General features: G+C 43.5%; 1 protein-coding gene across 7 annotated transcripts in view; it reads right to left on the bottom strand.

The window, feature by feature from the left end:
• The window catches only part of FAM13A (family with sequence similarity 13 member A), a 117687-nt gene that overhangs the window by 50584 nt on the left and 47706 nt on the right, over nt 1-19397 (bottom strand). Inside the window, exon 1 of one of the 7 annotated variants that reach the window (XM_084204847.1) lies at nt 5786-5849. The exons of 4 other annotated variants lie outside the window; for them this stretch is intronic. In XM_084204847.1, coding sequence (XP_084060973.1) covers nt 5786-5823 — 38 coding nt within the window. In that variant the 5' untranslated portion in view covers nt 5824-5849. Of the gene's footprint in view, nt 1-5785; nt 5850-19397 lie in introns of those variants that run through there. 2 more of the 7 variants (XM_084204848.1, XM_084204849.1) reach the window with 2 other exon arrangements.

The following is a 19397-nucleotide window of genomic DNA, read 5'->3' as shown; positions in this document are numbered from 1 at the left end:
CTTGCCCTGCAGGCAGAATAAGGGAGGTGCTGAGCCTGTTGTAGAACACCCATTTAGATGGAAAGTTCCCAATTTATTTAGGATAAGGAATACCCGTGTCTCAGCCCCTCTCCTCGCTGGCCTGAGCTCCCACCGCAGCTCAGAGTGGCTCAGGGTCCTTCCTCCTCGATTCATCTGCTCTTAACCAGCAGCAGCTCTTCTGTCTAAGTTTCCTGGCACTGGAACCTCCCTTACAAAGCTACTGCTGCTTTCCTACTCCACATCTCTTTTCAAAACTTAAATGGCACATTTAGTCGATGAAATTTTAAAAAAATACTCCAGATTTTGGCTTTGTGGGTTTTTTTTGTTGGATTTTTTTTCTTTTTCTTTTACAATTATGAAAATGTACTTTGACTCATGGGTCAACATTTTGCACCAGGGATGAAGGGCCTAGACACTGGCAGGGTCTTGCTGCTCAGCCAAGGTCATGTTTTGCTAATGCCCTGCCAGAGGCTCTGTTTGTTCTGACCTTAAATGTTAGATAAGGGAATGGCTCCCTTTCGATTCCACCACAGAAATTCTCCACTTTGAAAGAAATGCAGTTGGTTTTTAGTCAGAATACTTTTTTAATGTAAAGCAATAGCTGCTTTTATTTTTAATGCAATCAAACAAAAAAGCAATGAAAAATTCAGTGACATCAAATTACTAATGATATAAAAATTTAATGCAGGTTTTAGAGGGAGGAGAAGGAAGGCTATGTTTGGGTGACTTCTTAAGACTTCAAATTTATCTCCCTCTTGGTTTTTTTCTCATCATTCAGAACACCTAAGTCTTCTTGGATTAAAAGACATACAATTTTTGCAACTACTGAGAATTTTAACAGTATTGTTTATTTACTTATTATGACATTCAACACCAACAACACTATAAACAGCTTCAAAGAAACATTGATTTTGAGGCCACAGTAGTGCTTTTTGCTGAAGGTCTCATCTTATTCACAAATTTTTCAGCACTTCTTCACCCACCCAAATCATTTCCTCATAAAAGTTATTTCAAAGTTGCAAAAAATTGCAAGATTGAAACAGCTCATGAAAATTTATTGCATGCTTATTTTCTCAATAGAGCTATTTACTCATAGCTTGTGCTTCACAGCAGTGGGTAAAAGGCAATGTTTTTGCAAATGAGAAATAGCAGGCAACACAAGCTTTTGCCTTCAAATAAATCCTTCAAAATAAACTTCCTTCAAATAAATATTGAGGCGCATTATGCAAAAGAAGAAAGAATAATACCATCCTTGATGCAAGATCAACCATAAATTTAATCTAACATCATAACACTGCAGCGATACAATGGTGATCATTAAAGTCAGGACCCACCCTCAATCCTTGAGCAATGCCACCCTTGCTCTATATCCTTAAACAGAGGGGGAGGAGGGAATGCCATATATGCACCATCTAAAAAACAAATGCTCAACAGCTATTTTCCTGTGAGAGTTATTTCCATGCCAACATTTCCATTTTCCCTCAAGAGTAACTTTAATAAGTCAAAACCATAACGTGTTGTTTCAGATATTTATCTCCAGTCTTCACAATAGTTGTGCTTACATCTAACCATGCCTACCACCGAAAATTAAGTAAGCTACTCAGCAAATGAGCCACATGTCAAAATCCAAGGCTGACAACTCAGCTCCTTTACTCTGAACTCATGTATTCTGCAAAAATATCATACTACGCAAAATATTTCCAATTACTTGGGTGTGGGTGAACTGGTTTAAATATTAAACTCCAAAGGATCCCATCATCTTCCTCAAAGCTGTTTCTTCAGCATGTTTTTCCTAAAGATCTCTCAAACAAATTACACTGCACAGGCATCTATCCAGAGGCATAACTGTGCAGGCTGCATGTGAGGAGGCACTGAGATTGAAGCATATTACCTGAATAAGAAAAGAAGTATACTGAAGGCTTTTTGCACACCTCCTCCTACTTCAAAGCAACATTAGAGATCAGGGAAGTATAGGCTATCCCATGGCAAGCTGAAGTGAGCAGAACTTCTTGCTGATTAAGTGCCACTGTGAGCAAGAGGCAGATTTTCCATTTATATTAACATACCTGAATTTCCTGGAGCCCTTGACAGCATAATTTTGTGTAATTATTTTCTGCTTACTATCCTCCTAGATTGCAAATATGTTTATCTTTTATAAAATGACGTCAATGTTAAACAGCTCACTTTTGTTGTTTTACTTCTTAAGCTAGTTGGGTCTTATGATGAAAGATGGGGCAGTGTCTTGTCTTTTACTTGTGGTTTGGCACTGGTCCTCACAAGGGTAAAACCAGAAAATAGCTCAGAAAGAGGCAGAATGAATGTACCAGCCAAAGTCTCACCTCTTCTCAGAATTTAACAGTGAAGTTGTTGCATAACACACACATACCTGTTGCATTATAATGGCAAAGAATGTTACCAGGTAACCAGTGATTTCAGTTTCAGGATTGTTTGTTAAAAGCTTGCACACTTCAAATAAATGTATCTAAGAGGCCAGTTTTTAGGCAAATATTAATATTTTCTTGCTTAATCAGGTGGACACTCCAGACACAAACACCAAAAAAAATTTCCACACCAATTTCCTCTTTTAGTCAGAGCCTTCCACCCCAATGGTACTGAGGAAGAGCTTCCACAAGCTCCTACACTCACCATGTCACAGCTGTGACTAGACAGGGTCAAATCTGAGCTTGGAAGACAAGAAAATTACATAGCATTTTCTAAAAAGCTATGACCTGAAGAAGACGAGAGCCACAGGCTTAAATTTTTCTTCATTCTTCCACCAGAAGAAAATCCCACCCAAACCCAAAGCAAACAAAGAAAAAACTAGATTCAAGTTCTCTCCACCCTCAGAGAGCATACTTCACATCCATATTCCAGAATATACTTCATTAGGGCTTGTCAAGCACTCCCAGTACCTTGGATAGAAAGTGATAGCAAAGTCCAAAAGATCAGACTTATTTACCTATGTACAACTTACACACAAAAATGTTCACAAATGTGATAAAGGGAACGCAGCAGCCGCCCCTCCCAAAACAAACAAACAAAAAAAAAGGTGGTGGAATACAGCAATGTTCTCGAGCTAAACTGCTGGGAACTTGTGGAAGATCCCAAATGAACCAACCAATAAGGTAAATCAAACAATCCTGGTAACAATCCAGACAACTGCTGCTGTACAGGTTAGCAACGGACCAGTCACATTCCCTACTGCTTTCAGATGCACTTGCTAAAAATATTTGTGATGGCTTCACTCTTCCACTACCTTGACTTGCTAAGCAACAGGGGCCACTGAACACAAACAAGGCCCAAGTGTGTACCTGCCTTTCTTATCTCCTACAGAAACTGGTAGATATCATTGGCAAAGGCAGCCACAGGCCTCAGCTTTGCACAGCTGTTCTTAAATCTGCAATAGACTGAGCTAGAATACGTGAATCAAAACATGCATTAACAGCATTAGTAACACTCTTAACTAGGAAGCTGGGATACCAAAGTAAGCTAATGCTATTTTGAAAAGATGGTACCAAATAGTAATAGACGAGACAATTACTGGTGAGTAAGTTGTTGGAAAATCAGTGATGCAATCCATGTGACATTCACCAGTAATATAGTGGCAATATAGTACCTACTGCAGTGAGGATTCAATACATTGGGCCCTCCACCTCTTCCCTTGCAATGAAACGTAACCCTGGCATCCCCACTGTCACTCTTTCACAGCAGGACACCATACCCATCACATGCCCTTCCACAGACACCTATATATAGGGTGGCACCATTATAGTCCATATGGCTCTATGCAAGCACCTTGTATGATTTTCTGGAAGACAGACTCACAGCTCACACATATCTTGGCAGATTCAGGGCCCTTCTCCCTCTCCCAAGTTTTACACACCAGCTACACATTTTACTGCTTCAGCACAGGAGGGTTTCCTGTGCTGGCAGGCACGGCAGGGCCAGCCTCATGGACCTAAAGAGAGCATGGAGCAGAGCACCTGCAGGAGGTGGGCAGGAGCAAGTTCACTCACCCAGAAAGGGACCCAAGTGTGATTACTGCAGGCAGCTCATTCCATTTCTTGAGAGGGAAAGACAGATCCTTTCAGCTTGGCATGTGTGCTAAATCACAGAACCTGAAGGGTGCTACTACTCTGATTAAACCCAGTAACAGGAACCATGTACTGCAATTTGTCCTCAGCTGGAACAGCAACATCAGCCTGTCCACCCCACAGCAACCACAAACAGAGTGCTATCCATGCTGGTACTAACCAATACTGGAGGTATCAGCTTTCCTGAAGTTGACAAAAAATGCTCAAAGCCAGCGAAACTCTGCCCTGAGGGAGGGAAGAACAGGAAAATAAAGGTGCAACCTGGCAAATGCCATTGTAAAGGGATCTGGAAATCTGCGCCAAAAAAACCAAGGTGCTAAAAAGTACAGTATACACAGCCTAAAAATAGATCAAGGAGATGGAAAAGAAGCCAGAATTGCATGAATTATTTTAACTGAAAAAGTCAAAAGCAATTCTGTACCATGCTTACGGCTTAATGGAGTTTGAAGAAAATGCCTCATTTTTGAAGTGCTGACTGCATCTCTAACTGATCGAGACTTAGTCCTTGCAACAACAAAGAGATTAATTAGAGCCAGCCTGTGAAACCTATCTTCCCCTGGGGTGAAGAGTCAAGAGCACAATAACAACCACTTGTTCCAACCACTGATAGGACAGTCAGATCCTTGAAAGGTTAAAGATATTATGTGAGACTGGTCCTTCAAATAGAAATGATGCACCGTGACCACTTCTTTAAGACATTCAAACCATATTTCTGTTTCTCTGCAGTCATCAGCATGGAACCCCATGACTGCAATAGTGCCAAAGAGACTCTCCACACCTACCTGCACTTTATCAAGGCAACAACAAGGCAGCAATTTGGGCAGCAATTTCAGTTACTATTTTATTGTGTTCAACTAAGCAGCAACTCTGCAGCTTCTGCTGAAACAGCACCACCACAGTGCTGAAATGGCACAGTCAATTTTTTATTTAGTGTTTCGTAGATTACAGAAAGATTGATATTCAGGCCATTCAAATACTACTAGGGGAGATATGAACTGCTTAATTTTGAGAACTGAACGAATAGTAAAAGTAAAAATAAGAATTTGATGACCCAGTGAAAGGGCTGTGTACACACCTCCCCGCAGCGGGTCTGTGCCCTGCCATTTCAGAAGCTTGACTGCAGCTGTCCCTGCCATAGTGTGACGGGAGCACATGCCAGCACAGGTACTTGCTGACAGCTGGTGCTGAAGGGAGGTGTGCGTCGGCACCCTGGAAACACCCAGCCCTTTTTCTCCGAAAACTAAACCTCTCTCCCGTGCTGCGGCAGGCTGGGTGTGTGAGCTGCCAGCCGGGGGTGGGCTGTGCGCAGGGGCAGCCCGGCCGCGCTCCCGTACCGCAGTACCGCAGCCGCCGGAGGGATCGGGACTGCCCGGCCGCACGGGGCCGGCGGAGACCCAGGGCTCGCCGGGGTCCCTCTGCCCCTGAGAGCCGCTCCCACCCCGCACGGAGAGCGCTGTGGGGATGTCGGGGCGCTACATCGAATCCCCCTCTCCGCCCGAGGACGCCGGACATCTCCCACCCCCGGAGATCAGCTAACAGCCCCACTTGTTGCACAGCCGGGTGTCCCACTCCCGAGCGGGCATCCCCGCTCCCGGGCGGGTCCGAGTCCCGGCTCCCCCGTGCCGGACAGCCCGGCAGAAGCCCCGGGCTTGCCCCGGCCGGACACGTACCTCTGCAGGGGCATCACCTCGCACGCCATGCTGGCCATGGAGCCGCTGCCCGCCCGGCCGCCCGCCCGCCGCGCCTCTCGCCGCGCCCGCAGCGCCGCCAGCGCTTGGCCGCGGGGAGCGCCCGGCCCCGGGGAGGGGCGAAGGGGCCGCCGGGCCCGGGTTGGCGGCTGGCGACGGCCCGCCCCAGCGCCCGGAGCCCCGGCCCGGCCCCCCAGCTGCGACACCCGCCGCGGCCCCTGCCCCTGCTCGTCCCACCGGGCCTGGCAGGCACAGGTTAACCAAAAGCGGCTTCTGATGTCCAGTTGGTTCTGGGCCTGCATAAGATGCCACAAGCTCAGGGCTAATGGCTCCTTTCAACAGAAACACCCCACAAGGTCTTCTGTATCGCTTTCAGTGACCCACCGCCCTTCTCTCTAAACTCGCCCAGGGTGCAATGCAGTCTCTCCCGAGCTCCCTCCCCACGGCCGCAGCGGCGCGCCGCTCCGGGAAAGGCAGGCACGGTGCCCCGGGCACCCAGAGCCCCGCAAGCTCCACGACACTCTAGCAGTGCTGCTCTGGCTCTGCCCCCGCACACCTTTACTATAGATCGCTGTCTAGCAGGGCTGGCAAAACCTCTGACCTTGATCCCTTCGTGTTGCGGTACATACTACCGCGGTTTGAAAGGTTTGTGCTGTAGCTGGCCACCCAGTTCTGACCCACTGCAAAGAGAACTCTTCTTCCTTGATATCTGAAGACACAACTGCAGAGCCGAACTCATGTTCCCAGTGGGCTATTCTCAAGTACTCCTGCTTCTACATCTGTGGCTGCTGACCAAATACTGCTCTGAAACAACAAATCACACCATTCCACTGGGTAGAATTTTGAGGCTGGAAAGAGCATTAGAAAAAGCACCGCACACAAGGGATGTGTAACTTACCGGGACGCAGCAGCCTTCAAAAATGAACAGCACAAAATCACTGAGGTCTTGCACGGAAACGTTTAATGGCTACTGAATGAGCATACCCAGGGTTTTACTTTCCACCTTTGCAGCTCCTCTGCCCAGAAGGCCTGAGGAATTGCTTTCAATTTCCCCCAACACTGAACAGAAACACTTCTGCTGCTACTCTACCTGTGAACAATGTTATTACACTGCATACTTTGTGCCATGGGGAAAGGGATGATCCTAATCTGGTAAAGAGTGTCCTTTCAACACTTTAGGTGGTACAAACATAATGGCACGTGTCAATCTTCAAAAATTCAAGTTAGTATTGGAAGTACCACCCCGTTCAATCCTAGTGAGGATTAGTACTGGCTTGGGAGAAAGCTGTGGCAGGAGCTTAGTACCTGTACGTTTAACACTTCCATAGATATGTAGGTCATGCAAACTAAACATGAGCCACACCAGCTTTCTGGAGAAGCAGCCAACACTCACAGGTTAGCAGAGGGTATCAGACACTTCACAGGGATGCCCATCAGATCCTGACCCTTGCCAGCAGGGGCATTTTCTGTAGAAATCAAGAGCAGTGGGCAGCTGCAGCCTCAGAAAGCAGCGGCATGGAGTAGAGACACAGGGGTCAACTGAGATGTGGCTTTGCTTCAGTACCCTGAGCTGTTTAATATCTGCTCCTGTCAGCTGGCTGACTGGAAGAAGTGCATTAGTAATGCTTCTGCCCACTGCCTCAGCACAGGCCTGTTCTGCTGTGACAGTCACGCCAGGCACAGCACAGGGCCCCTTTTTAGGAAAGTCAGCAGTGCTGATAAAGCACTCTGCCCTCATGGATCTGGACTGCTCTTACCCATCACAATTAAGTGAGTATCTTGATGAATTCCTGTTAAATTAAATGCACCATATGTGCTCATAAGCAACTAAAACTGTGAGAGAAAGATTTTACTCTGATACTAAAAACTTCTTCAGTATAAAACAAAAGCATCTTGTACCATTTCACAGTTCGACAATAAATCAAATTGACTTTTCCTGGCCAGTCTTTTTTTTATACACACACAATTATTCATAGTTTATTACACTTCTACAAACTGAGTGTTACCATCGGGATGCCATTAAAATAACTTAATTTTCCACATTTAACTAAGGACTCATCTACATAGGCAAGGAGTCAGGGTTCTCCAGAGCAGCTTGCTGAATAAACAGAAGTGGAATAACTCAAATAGCTGCTGTACTATGAATTTATACACTAGCTATTCTGCCATAACTTCCATGAGTCTTGCTTGTATAAATAAACTTAAAAGTATTAAGCTCCTTGACAAAGAATTCACTAACAAAAAGAGATGCTGTAATAACCAGAAAGATTAATTTATGGATTAGCATCAGTGAAGAAGGTTAGCTTGTGGCATCATGCTAAAATTAACCAGATGCCAACAGTAAAATTGCAGGGCTCCTTGTGCCCTCAACACCTCCAGATCCACCTTTTGTTTCTGTTCTCTTCTTTTGCAGTCCCCTCAATGGCTTTCTCCTTTGCATCCTCATATGTCTCCTTCAGCATTGCCAAAGCCATCATAACAAAGAAGAGGTACAGGAGCTCATGTTTCCCTGCACCTATTGGCATGCAACTTCAGCAGCTGTTGGAAGAAAGGTGACCAAAGTTGAAAAAATGCTATCTGGTTGCTAGCACTGCTTGTTTCCCAAAGCTTTAAATACTTTGAGAGCAGCTGCAGACACTGCAACAAAAGATTTTAACATGGAGAAATGTCAGAGTGAAATTTTTAAAACTCCTTTTGAGGACTGTGGCCAACCACTGGTGAGAGTAGCAGTACAGGATGCATGTCACCTTAGGTCAGTTCACACTGTCTCAAAGGGCCTTTTGAATCTCTCAGCTGCTAAACAAGAACACAAATCTTATTTCTTCACCTCTCCTGTTCATGTGTAGGGACCACAAGTGATTTATTTGTGGCACAAAGCAGGCAGACAAAAGCTTATCTCCAAACAATTCCACTTCCTTCACACAGATGTTGACGGTAATATCAACTTGCTATTTGTCAGAGGCAGGAATTCCTACCCTCCCCCTGCCCTCTTATACCTTTTTTTAACTTGCACAAACTCAGGCTGGGCTAGCAGACATAAAACCTGGGATTATACAACATTTTGGTTTGGATTTGCTTGTACTTGTTGCATTTGTTCTCCCATGTTAAACAAGGAAGACAAAACCTCTTCTGCAAGTTCATTTAGTTCTTGCATTTGTATTACTCAGAAAGGCCAAACTCATCTGTTGGCACCAACAATGCTCCACAGAAGCCCTTTATGGTACCACCAACTACAGAAACAGAGGATGAGGAAAAACCCTCTCTCAGGACAGGCACAGCATCCTCTCCACCGACTATATGCTCCCTAGTGTATTGAGAACACTTAGGGAAAATAGACAGCAAATAACAATAAAAATGACAAAGTCCCTTGAAATACCAACACATACTGCCACACTTCAGCACCTACACCAAGGCAACACCTGTGTTCACACTATTTGATTTGTAAATTTCTTACAGAGTTTCAACAAAGGAAGAAAAATACTGGCTGGAACTAAATATGAACAATCACTTTTCTCCATCAAAGTTTAAAGAACAACTGCACGTTTGGGAAGGAAGTCTCCTGTCAATCATCATTACAGAAGTGCTTTCTCCTCTTTCTTTCCTTTTCATACTTTGCTGCACACCAAGTAATTTTCTCAGCATATAAAGCAACAAGAGAAGAGGATCTGTGAGCAGCACCAGAGGATACAAGATATGTGATCTAAATAATGGATTTTGTGAGGATATGGTTGTGTCTGCCTCCTGAAAAACAGTTATCCCTTGCTTCACTGCACAGTCATACACAAATCAGACACTATTCAAAAATTAAAAATAAAAAAAAAAAAAAAGAAAAGAAAGGCAATCTTTCCTGGTCTGACAAAATCTGAGGGCTTTTAGGATGCTACTCAACACCATCAATTTATTCCCACAATGCTTACTAAGTTACGCAATATTTTCCCTCAGGCAGAAACATGAAATGCAAAGGCAAGATATTGCCAGATTGAAAATTACAGAATGTACTTTTCAAAATACTACCAATGCAAAATTTAAAATTCCATTATTTATGAACACATACTTACATTAACAGATACATTTTCCTCTTTAAAGTATCCATGCATATGAACATCTGCCACTATAAATGATAAATACCCTGGAAAATCTCCTGCAAGCCAGAAGACCTGTGTGCACATATGAAATAACCAAGTCACATGTAACTAGAAACTGTGCTTGGAACTGTGGCCTTCAAGTCCAAACAAAGCAGAATTAAAAAGGCTCCCCTCCAAAAGGACACAAACAGGAAGAAAGACCAACCAATACGTTAAAAACATAATTTAGTGAAGGGGACTTCTCAGAAAGGTTTAAAAGTAGTAATGGTGACTTTGCAAAGCTAGTGCTCATCCCTTTTTCACTTAAGGATGTTTCAATGATTTGCAAGTAAACGTAAAATTATACTGGTGGTTATTTTTATGCATGCATACTGGTATATTTTCATGTAAACTGGTGGTTTTTATGTATGTTGTGTGCAAGCCAGCATTAACACTTTCAAAATCTGGGAACTATGTGCAAGATGGAGGTACAAGATCATGCTTACAAGCCCAGTGTGACTGTGTGGCTGAAGAAATTATCATCATCATCCTCAGAGACATCTATATGGGTATTACATTGAAAAGGTGTATTATGTCTGTATTTCCTGCTGGGTTGGTTGCTACAAAAGACTTTGATCAGTTCAAGAATTCCCATTTCCAAGCAAGTTGTGAAAAACTGAAGAGTGCTAAGAGACAGCACGTGAAGGGCGCACAAAAACTAAACCCACACATTTAGTGCTTCTTAAAGAAAATCACTGGTGCATGCAGGAAACATTAATATTTGACCTAGTACTCACAGACTGATGAAGACTCAATGGTTGGAAGTCAAAGATTAGAAAATTATGGGTAGAAATTAAGACATTTTAAAGTGGTGAGAATATCTAACTACTGATGTAATTCACCAATAATTATAGTGAATTTTTAATGTTACAAATTTCAGTTGCCTCTGTTTGGGAACACCAAGCCATATGCAAAGTGTCTAGATAGAATTTGCAGAATTTTCTTTCTTATTTTTGTAACTGATACTCCTCTTGTCCAAAAGAGGAGCAGGATGCTCTCAGCTGACCTCATTTTACCCCTTTTATTTTTTGCACTGGCATAGAAATACAGGCCTTGTTGGCCTATCTGTGGAGAATATACTGGTTTTTGCACAATAGCTTTTCTGTTCCCTCCTGCAACTCAGAAGCCAAACTACCTTTTAAACCTTTTAAGCTACTTAAAATCTGTTAAGGAGGAAACATATTCCAGAACTGTTCTTTAAACTTGCAGGGACAAGAGAAAAGTACCAAACTGAAAGCTTCTCAGAGCTTCAGGTTCTCAGCACTCCTGATCTCACCCAACAGATAAGCACTAAAGTTCATTTCCCATTGCAAGGGACACTGCATGCTCCCTGGAGACCTGGATTTGCTGCTGTGGCTTCCCTTTATTAAACAGCAGTGTCCTTTGCAAGCACTGCCACACCTGCTTGCCCGCCGCTTTAACTTGCTCCAAAGGACTCTCACCCCATGGGATAGCCCAGAAATTATTTCTTGGCCTCCATCCTGGAGAAGGAGGAGGATTGGGAGTAGGTTCCTAAAGGGTTTCCTGGGAAAGCAACAAGTGATGAATAGTCGTGCCAGCTAATCTGCTGTGGGAACAGGGTAAAAAGCATGCTGAGTGACAAGGTCACTAGGTTCTTCATCTGCACCAGTTAGTGCAAGTGCCAGAGCATGGGAGAGCAAGCAAACAAGCAGGAGTCCAGTCTGGCACAGGTTATTTTCAAAGCAGGCTTTCTCCAAAGCTCTGCTAATCTAATGAAATTCCGAAATTTTAGTGGCCAATGAAATTTCTCCCACTCTTCTAAATTGTTATTTCTTTAAAACACTAAATTGTTTTTTCTATAAAACTGCTTGCACAAAAGCTTTTTTAAAATCCAGCTGTTTCAGACCAATGAAAATGTCACTGAAAATTATGAAGAACAAGCATTCATTTGTTAGCAAAAATGTTTTAAAAAATTTAAATGAGTTCCTGGTGCTCCCTCAATGATTTACATTACCTACCAAAAATGTCACTGTTTTTACACTTTCCCATCTTCCAAAAACGTCCTTCCAATCCTCTACAAAACTACTATCCTTTGAAATCCATACCTCTGCACCCTTCATGTTCCCTGCTTCCTAAAGCACCTTCAAGTGACATGCTTATAGTCCACACAAAAAACAAGGATATGGGAAGGGGCTGAGGAAAGCAGAAGAACAGGCCACGCCATTCACGTTTGCTGCACGTGGCTTTTTACTCCACTGAAAGATAAACTGCTGTCTGTGCTGGCAAAGGAGGCAGTCTGGCTGAGTCACCCTCCAGAAAAAACCCTCCAGGAATAGCTCCTCTTCTCCAGCTGACAAAGTGACTGAAAGGAGTCCTCCCTTTGCACCAGTGCCCCAGTGGCCGGCCTGGCTCCCGGGAGAGCTGGTGGGAAAAAGATGACTCGGCAGGAGAGATGGACTCTGGCTGGGAAGTGCTAAAACAAGAGTGAGATGGGTGAGAATAACTCCAGCTCTCTGCTTAGAGCTGCAAGATGCATCTGCCACAGAAGCAAGGGAGGTCCTGCTAAAAGGCAACTGTGACCAGATCCATTAAAACCTGACAGCATTTGAGCAGAACACAGTCCTCTCGGGTCAGCCTTGGGGCTTCTTCCTGTGCCCAGCTGTGTGTACAGCAAGAAACAACAAAGGGTTGTTTATGCACAGCCAGATACAGAGATACCGGGCTTAATCAGCACAGCTCACTGCTGTGCCCCTCATTTGCAACATCAGCTTTGAGCCTAGCTGCTCTGTACGTGTCCAGGCTGTGCAAACACCCTTCTGTCCCACTGCAGGACATTCCTGTCAGGACTGGCACAAGTGGATGCTGCAGGAAAACAAGTTCAGCACATGAGTTCATTATCGAGAATGTTCAGAACAACATGGGTAAGGGTCTGTAAGTTTTCAACTTCCCAACCATCTCATGTTCTTTTCCACGTCTTGGGAAAAGAACATATTTTTCTACTCAAGGAGCATATATCCAGCAAAAGCTAACAAGATTTCAGAGGAAACTTTTTTTCTGTGATGGTCAATAGCTCTGTTAGAACAGGGGCCACTTGAATTATTTTTGTTTTCAATTTGACATTTTCTGAAGTTTCAGAATGGGATTTTTTGAAGGAAACATCTATACATTTTATAAAATCTGTTGTAGTGTTTGTAGTGCTCCCAATCATTTTACAGTGGCTAGATAGTTCCTAACCACAATGCAGAAAAATAAAACTGTTATTTTATTAGATATTAATCCCTCCCTATGTGACTCAAACTTTCTGAATGTACAGAGCTTGAGACTGTGAAAGGACCTGAGGAATCGGTGGTGGAATCTTTTGTTTCCAGGAGTCCTGTCAAAGCTTTAACAACTAGAAGTCATGAACAACCAAATGGTTTTTGGTTTTTCTTTGCAACTACCTAGTGGCCTCTCTTTGCAGGCATCCCTAGCACAAACACACTATTTCAGCAGGTGCATAATGAAAAGAAAAGCTTTGGTACAGGAACAGAACTATCTTCACACTTCCTAACTGCAACCCTCTTTGGCCGGGAGGAAGGCACTGAGCCAATGTGAGAAGTGCAATTTGTAGATAAGCAGTCAGCTTGGGATCATACTCTTCACAACAGATAAAATGAGAGGAAATCTCTGGTGGCCATTGACCATGAAAGAGAAGGATTTTACAAAGCTGAAACAGCTCGGAGCCAAACTGATGCAAGCAAAGTGACAGCAGCAGTGAGTGACAACTCTGCCATACCACGCTCAGCCTCTTCTTATTAGACAGCCAGCTGACCACTTTGAATAAAAATATACATGTGTGTCATAGGAAGTCACAGCTGAACCCAGCAGCCTACGCTGCAACGTGCTGAACACAACGTCCCAATGCACAGCTCTCCCAGCTGAACCGGGAAATTGCAGCAGCAAACAAACCTGACTGAGAACCCAGTGACCTCTGCCTGCTGATCTTCCTGTGGGGACTGCCTGCAGGACACAGGCCCAGGTTCCCTCTGGAGAGCCACAGGGGAAGGAATAACTCACAGCCTCAGGTGGTCAGAAACTGCTGCTCTGCAAAGCTAATGAAAAAAAAGCACTCTGTGCTGAGCCTCCCCTTCTGAACAATGGACCAGGCACTTCAGCACACAGCTTAAGGAAGTTACAGGAGAGGGAACTACTTACTTATTGAAGCAAAAATAAGCCTAGTCACAGTGCAGAGGCTTTGTTTCTTCCCTACTTGCTTGAAACACAGGTTAGTGATGGGTGTCTTGGTTTATGTAAACATGAATATTAAGAGCACAAAGATTTCCAAGGTTAGCCTAAACTCCTTATGATTCATTGTGTGTTCTCCAATAAAAGGTCACGTATTCTTTTGTTCAAAAATTACTTAAAAATCATACAGATGTTTGTCCTTTATTTTCTCAGCACATCTATTATGTGACCCAGTTGAATGAGAAAGCTATCACCTTCATGAGACATAGGGACTTCCTCCTCGCAGCAAAAGCAAATAACAAAATAAAGAATCCTTCTAGCTGAGAGAGCGATGCCTGAGGTACAGAAAGGGAGTAATTTTTTTCCAGCTTTGTTAGTAATTACTGTGAATTTACTATAGTCCTTTTCTGATTTCCAAGGCTGCTGGATGCTGGATGCTGTCCCAGGAAACAGGAAAAGCAAATATGGCTTAGCTTGGCTCATGGACTGAAAGAACTTTTGTTTCCATATGCACATTATGACAATAAAAGTGCATATGTGCCTTCCACCTTGAATAGTCACCAGGTCCCTGTTTCACATATGATTCTTCTTGCTTACAAGATGAATCTCCACTTCTGTGGCACAGGTCAGGGCATCAGATTCAAAATACTCCCCATCGCACAAGCCATAAATCTTGCAAATCACCATGTAAATCTTGCAAAGAGAGACAAAGATAAAATGGCCAAAATTATAAAGGAAAGTTAGAATAGTGTGATGGACAAAACCTAATTTAAACGAGTAACCTGTGCAGGGTGGAACAGAAAGGTCAAACACTTGGAAAAGTACACTGAAATCCACCCAGGTGACTTGCACGGAAAAAATCTACATAATTACATGAGTCTGTAACTGTTATTACATCTGGGCTATAGACAGGGGAGAAGAGCCCAGGAAGAGCTCAAGCCACACCCTGATTTTCCATTCACAGTCACCTGCCTTGGAGAGACACAGAAATCACATGTCTTTGTGACTGTGTTTTTAGAAAACTAAATGCTTTTCTTAACAGCTCATTATGTAAGGCAGTTCCTGCTGCCAGCATCCCACAATGCAAGAAAGAAGGGAATTGATTGCATAGGAGGGTGGAGACAAATGTACTTGCAAAGTTAAATGAGTCAGCTTGGAAAAACTAACTCAACACAATCTAAAGAGAGAAAGTGGCAAAAAGCAACAACACTTTATGTAAAACGTTCTCTCTGAGGGCTCAGAACAGGGCCTGCCAGAGGCTGCCGCATGCCGAATGATGCAAAAGGCAACGGCGCTTACCACCTCCCTACCAACATTCCAGACCTCTGCCCCTTTCTTGAATCGTTTTCTTGAAGAATCAGGGCAGCCCTGCCTGCTGCCTGGCTGCAATCCCTTATGTAAACCAGGCAGCAAGGCTCCCCAGTGGTAAGGCAAATTATTACTTTTGATGGGGACTGAATGTACTGGCATGACAGACTTCAAAAACAAAAAAACCCCAAACCTAAACAAAAACAGTCAGCTAAGCAAACAACACTAGCCCCCCTGTTTGATTTGTTCTGGCAAGAACAGGCCAATTCTTATCACATGCCAGAGAATAATGATAAGTTTTGGCTTGCCTCGGTTTTAAACCTCAGCTGCTAAGAGGAAAGCTAATAAATAGGGAAAGTGTTTACAGTAAGCACAAACTCCTCAGTGTACAAATATATGTGTGTTTTCATACCTCAGTAACTAGCAGTGAAAATACACAGCGTCATTAAGAAGAAGGCACAGCAGGGTACATTAACCAACCCTTTATTTTAGGGATGCTACCACGCTACTAGGCACGTGTTCCTTTATTTTCAGGACACAGGCCAGATATAAGGATTTTTGTGAACAAAAGGTTGATGTGTAAACAAACCTTTTCTTTGAGAACATGCACGTGTTAGAAAGCCAGCACAGCGTTATCTCTGCTGGCAAATCTCATTGCAGCTGTGATGGCAGACACAAACAGGAATTTGTGATCTCTGGCACACAAAGACATGGCTACAAAATGCAGAAGGCTGGCTCACTGAACAGCTGCTGTGGCTGCTCTGAGCTGTGGCTTTGAGGAGCTGCACAGTGTTTCTCATAAAGTCTGTCTGCTATACATGGCTCCCATTGCCCGGCACCCAACCATCACTAGGCAAGGATGGGTACTCAGCTCACTCTTTTGATGTTTCCATGCACAGAGCCTAACAGCACCACAAACAGCAGGATGCTCTCCCACTGAGGGATCCCTCTTAAAACAGTCCCAGGAACGCAAAGAGATGCAGCTCCAGCAAGTGCTAGGATAGACACGTTCAACAGCAAGGCATATTTCAGTGACCTTTCCTGGACAAAAGATCCAGCATAGTGTCAACCAAAGTCTGCAGACAGCTTGCACCTCTGAGCCAGTATCAGGAAAGCCATTTATGTTCACCATCCTCAATCCCCTACTTCACATTTTGACTGCAGGAAGCATTTTCCCTCCTTCCTGAAGGCTTTCTTCTCTTGTATACAAAGTTTAGCACAAAAGGCAAGAGAATTGCTTGCAAGAAGTTCTCCCACCTTTGTATCCATGTAAGTCTTACTATATCTAACCCTGAAGTAAAAGCCATTTGAATGTATTATTTGAAGCAGTTATTTGAAGTTTTAGTATTTAAAATCATGCCAATTCCTGCTGCAGTTATGTATGAACCAGAGCTTTGTGCAGACTTTTTCCTTCTAGACAGAGACAGAAAGAGGGACCCAAACGGACTCTCAGCTTCACAGAGCTGCAGGACCATTCCAGACCCCTCTCACTGAAGGTCTGGTAAGGCCCTCCCCATTTCCTCCAGCCCACTCTCCATTCCAGAAGTTGTTGCCTGCCCTAGCCCCTGAGTCTGCAGTGTGCGTCTTGCGGCTCTCATCGAGGTAGAGACAAAGGATGTGTGTGGCTCCCAGGCTCCGGAGGTTTGGCCCTGAAGTTCTGCACAGGAACTCTTGCAAAAATGAGATGAGACTCATAGAAGTAAGCAACAGGTTGCATACTGCCTAAAGACTTTAATCACTTTTTCAGAGGACCAATCTCTTCTGCCCCTTCTCTATTTCCTTCCTTTCTCTCTTTCTACACTGTTTTTGAATTTCCTCAAGAGCTGCATACAGGTGTGCTTTTCTGCTGCTGCATAATTAGCAGTTTGCCCTTGGCATACAGCTATAATAATGAGGCAATTTTCAAAACAACACATGCATTATGTGCTAGTGGGGACTGCAGGTATATAGAGTTAATCCACTTATTTTGTTCAGAAAAGAATAACATAACTTATAACATTTTCTTAAGATAACTGTTGTGAACAGAAGGTGATACAGATTTTATGCTCTGAAATGTTTTGACTGCAAGTGATGTATTGCATATTTCAGATGAAAGCAGAACCCTCAAAAAATTCCTGCAATGAGGAATACCATACCTGTAAGAAGGCAAAACATGACTTTCAGTATTTTTAAAAAATGGTAAGTCATAGAAGACAACTGCAGTTGCTACTTAATATGTGGATCTTCATTTTAAGGACAACTATATGAAGATACATATAAAGAGGCATTTAAAATAGCATTAAAAATCACTAATCAACCAGAGGTCTCTTAGTTTCTCCCTGAAGGCTCTAGTGTGAAATGAAACTGATGGAAAATTTACTGAAGATTGCAATCCTTGCTGGAGGGAGCCTTAGGGACTTCATGTGTGTGGTTATTTCTTCACTGACACACTTGTAAAGCTGCTAAAAGTGGAATTCTGCATCTTCTGTTCTATGTAGCCCTTCATCCTCTTCTAATCCACCCATATCATGGTATCTGAGCATGGAAAGGGAACAAACCACAGGCGTTTTCATGAAACAGCAAATTACTATCACTGCCAAAAACAACCTTTATTCTTTTCTAACAAAGATCATATCATAGTTGAGCAGATACAGTAGTTTCACTAAAACTTATCTGGTAATTACATGTAATTAATGATAAGATTTATTTTAGAACTGTTGGTACCTTGTGACACAAAACCCCCCAACAAGAATAGCAGTGTGTTTGCAAAGCACTTTGTAATCTAGGTCAGATGCCAGAGTCCTCCTGCTGAAAAAGGTGAAAACTCCTATTAATAGCCTTGCACTGAAGTAACACCAGGTAATACTTCATTGTGGGCTTAAATTACATGGCAGTAACACAATGCTGCCAAAAGCATGCTTAAAACCACTCCTGATATATCAGAGCTCTACACTGATGCCAGGGAATCAAGGTTTGTGCCCATTGCACAGACAGGTGTCCCCAAGCATGTCAGGTCTGCTAAATACCTCTCTCTGCTCTTCCCCTGGTCAACAGCCTTCTCTCCACCCTATCCTGCCCAACAACCCGCCAGCCTGAAGCTGGGAAGAAAACAGCAAACACTACCTACTCCTCCTTCAGCAGCAGCAGCAGCAGATCACTGACAAAAAAGTACCAGAAAGAAAACGGCAGCATAGATACTCAATGCAATTGGGTAAATATGTACAGAAATGTGACATGACAGAAAACTAGGGCATTCTTGAACAAAATGGGATTACAAGAGAATTAATTTCTACAGTTAATTATTTTCCCATATAAAATCAGAGATGCGGACATCTTTCAACCCAAGGCCCAAGCATGAAGATCAGGCTTCTGCCTAATTACAAAAAATTTCATTTGGTGCTCAATGTCCTGTGCCAGCACTGGCCCAACTGTCCCACACTCCAGCAGTACTCTTCTAAGCAATTACACACTGACAGGAAAGCAGGATTCCCTACAGCAAGTAATTACTTTGTTTGGGGACTGTTCTCCTAAAAGAAAGGCAGTTTGTTGGGGTACCTCATGAAGTACATCACATACCTTCCCAGACATGAGACCTGGCAGTTCTTTATTTCAACCCTTGGGCACTTCATTTCCCTTTACGCCTGGGAACACAGCAGACTACAGGCACACTCTCTGCCAGCCTCCAGAATATCAACACCAGAGGCTGGAACTTCTGCCACAGCCCCACCTGCCTGGCCCTGTCTAGCTGCTAGAACTGTATTGCCTTCTCCAATTTGCCAGGTGACCTGTTCTGATCATTGATTTGTAATCCATCTCAGTGAAAAGCAGCTGGATTGATGAAGCCATGTAAACAAACTTCATGAGTTCTGGCTGCAAGAATTTCTGGGGAAGCCTGGGGAGAGTGAAACACGCAGCTAACATAGCTAAGAGTTAAAGAGCACGCGTGCCTGCCAAGGGCTAGAAACCAAATTCAACATCTATGCTTCACCACCATTACT

This window comes from Fringilla coelebs (genome assembly GCF_963513975.1).
Source record: "Fringilla coelebs genome assembly, chromosome: 4".
NCBI classification, from domain to species: domain Eukaryota; kingdom Metazoa; phylum Chordata; class Aves; order Passeriformes; family Fringillidae; genus Fringilla; species Fringilla coelebs.
This window is presented reverse-complemented; position numbering and strand designations above follow the sequence as displayed.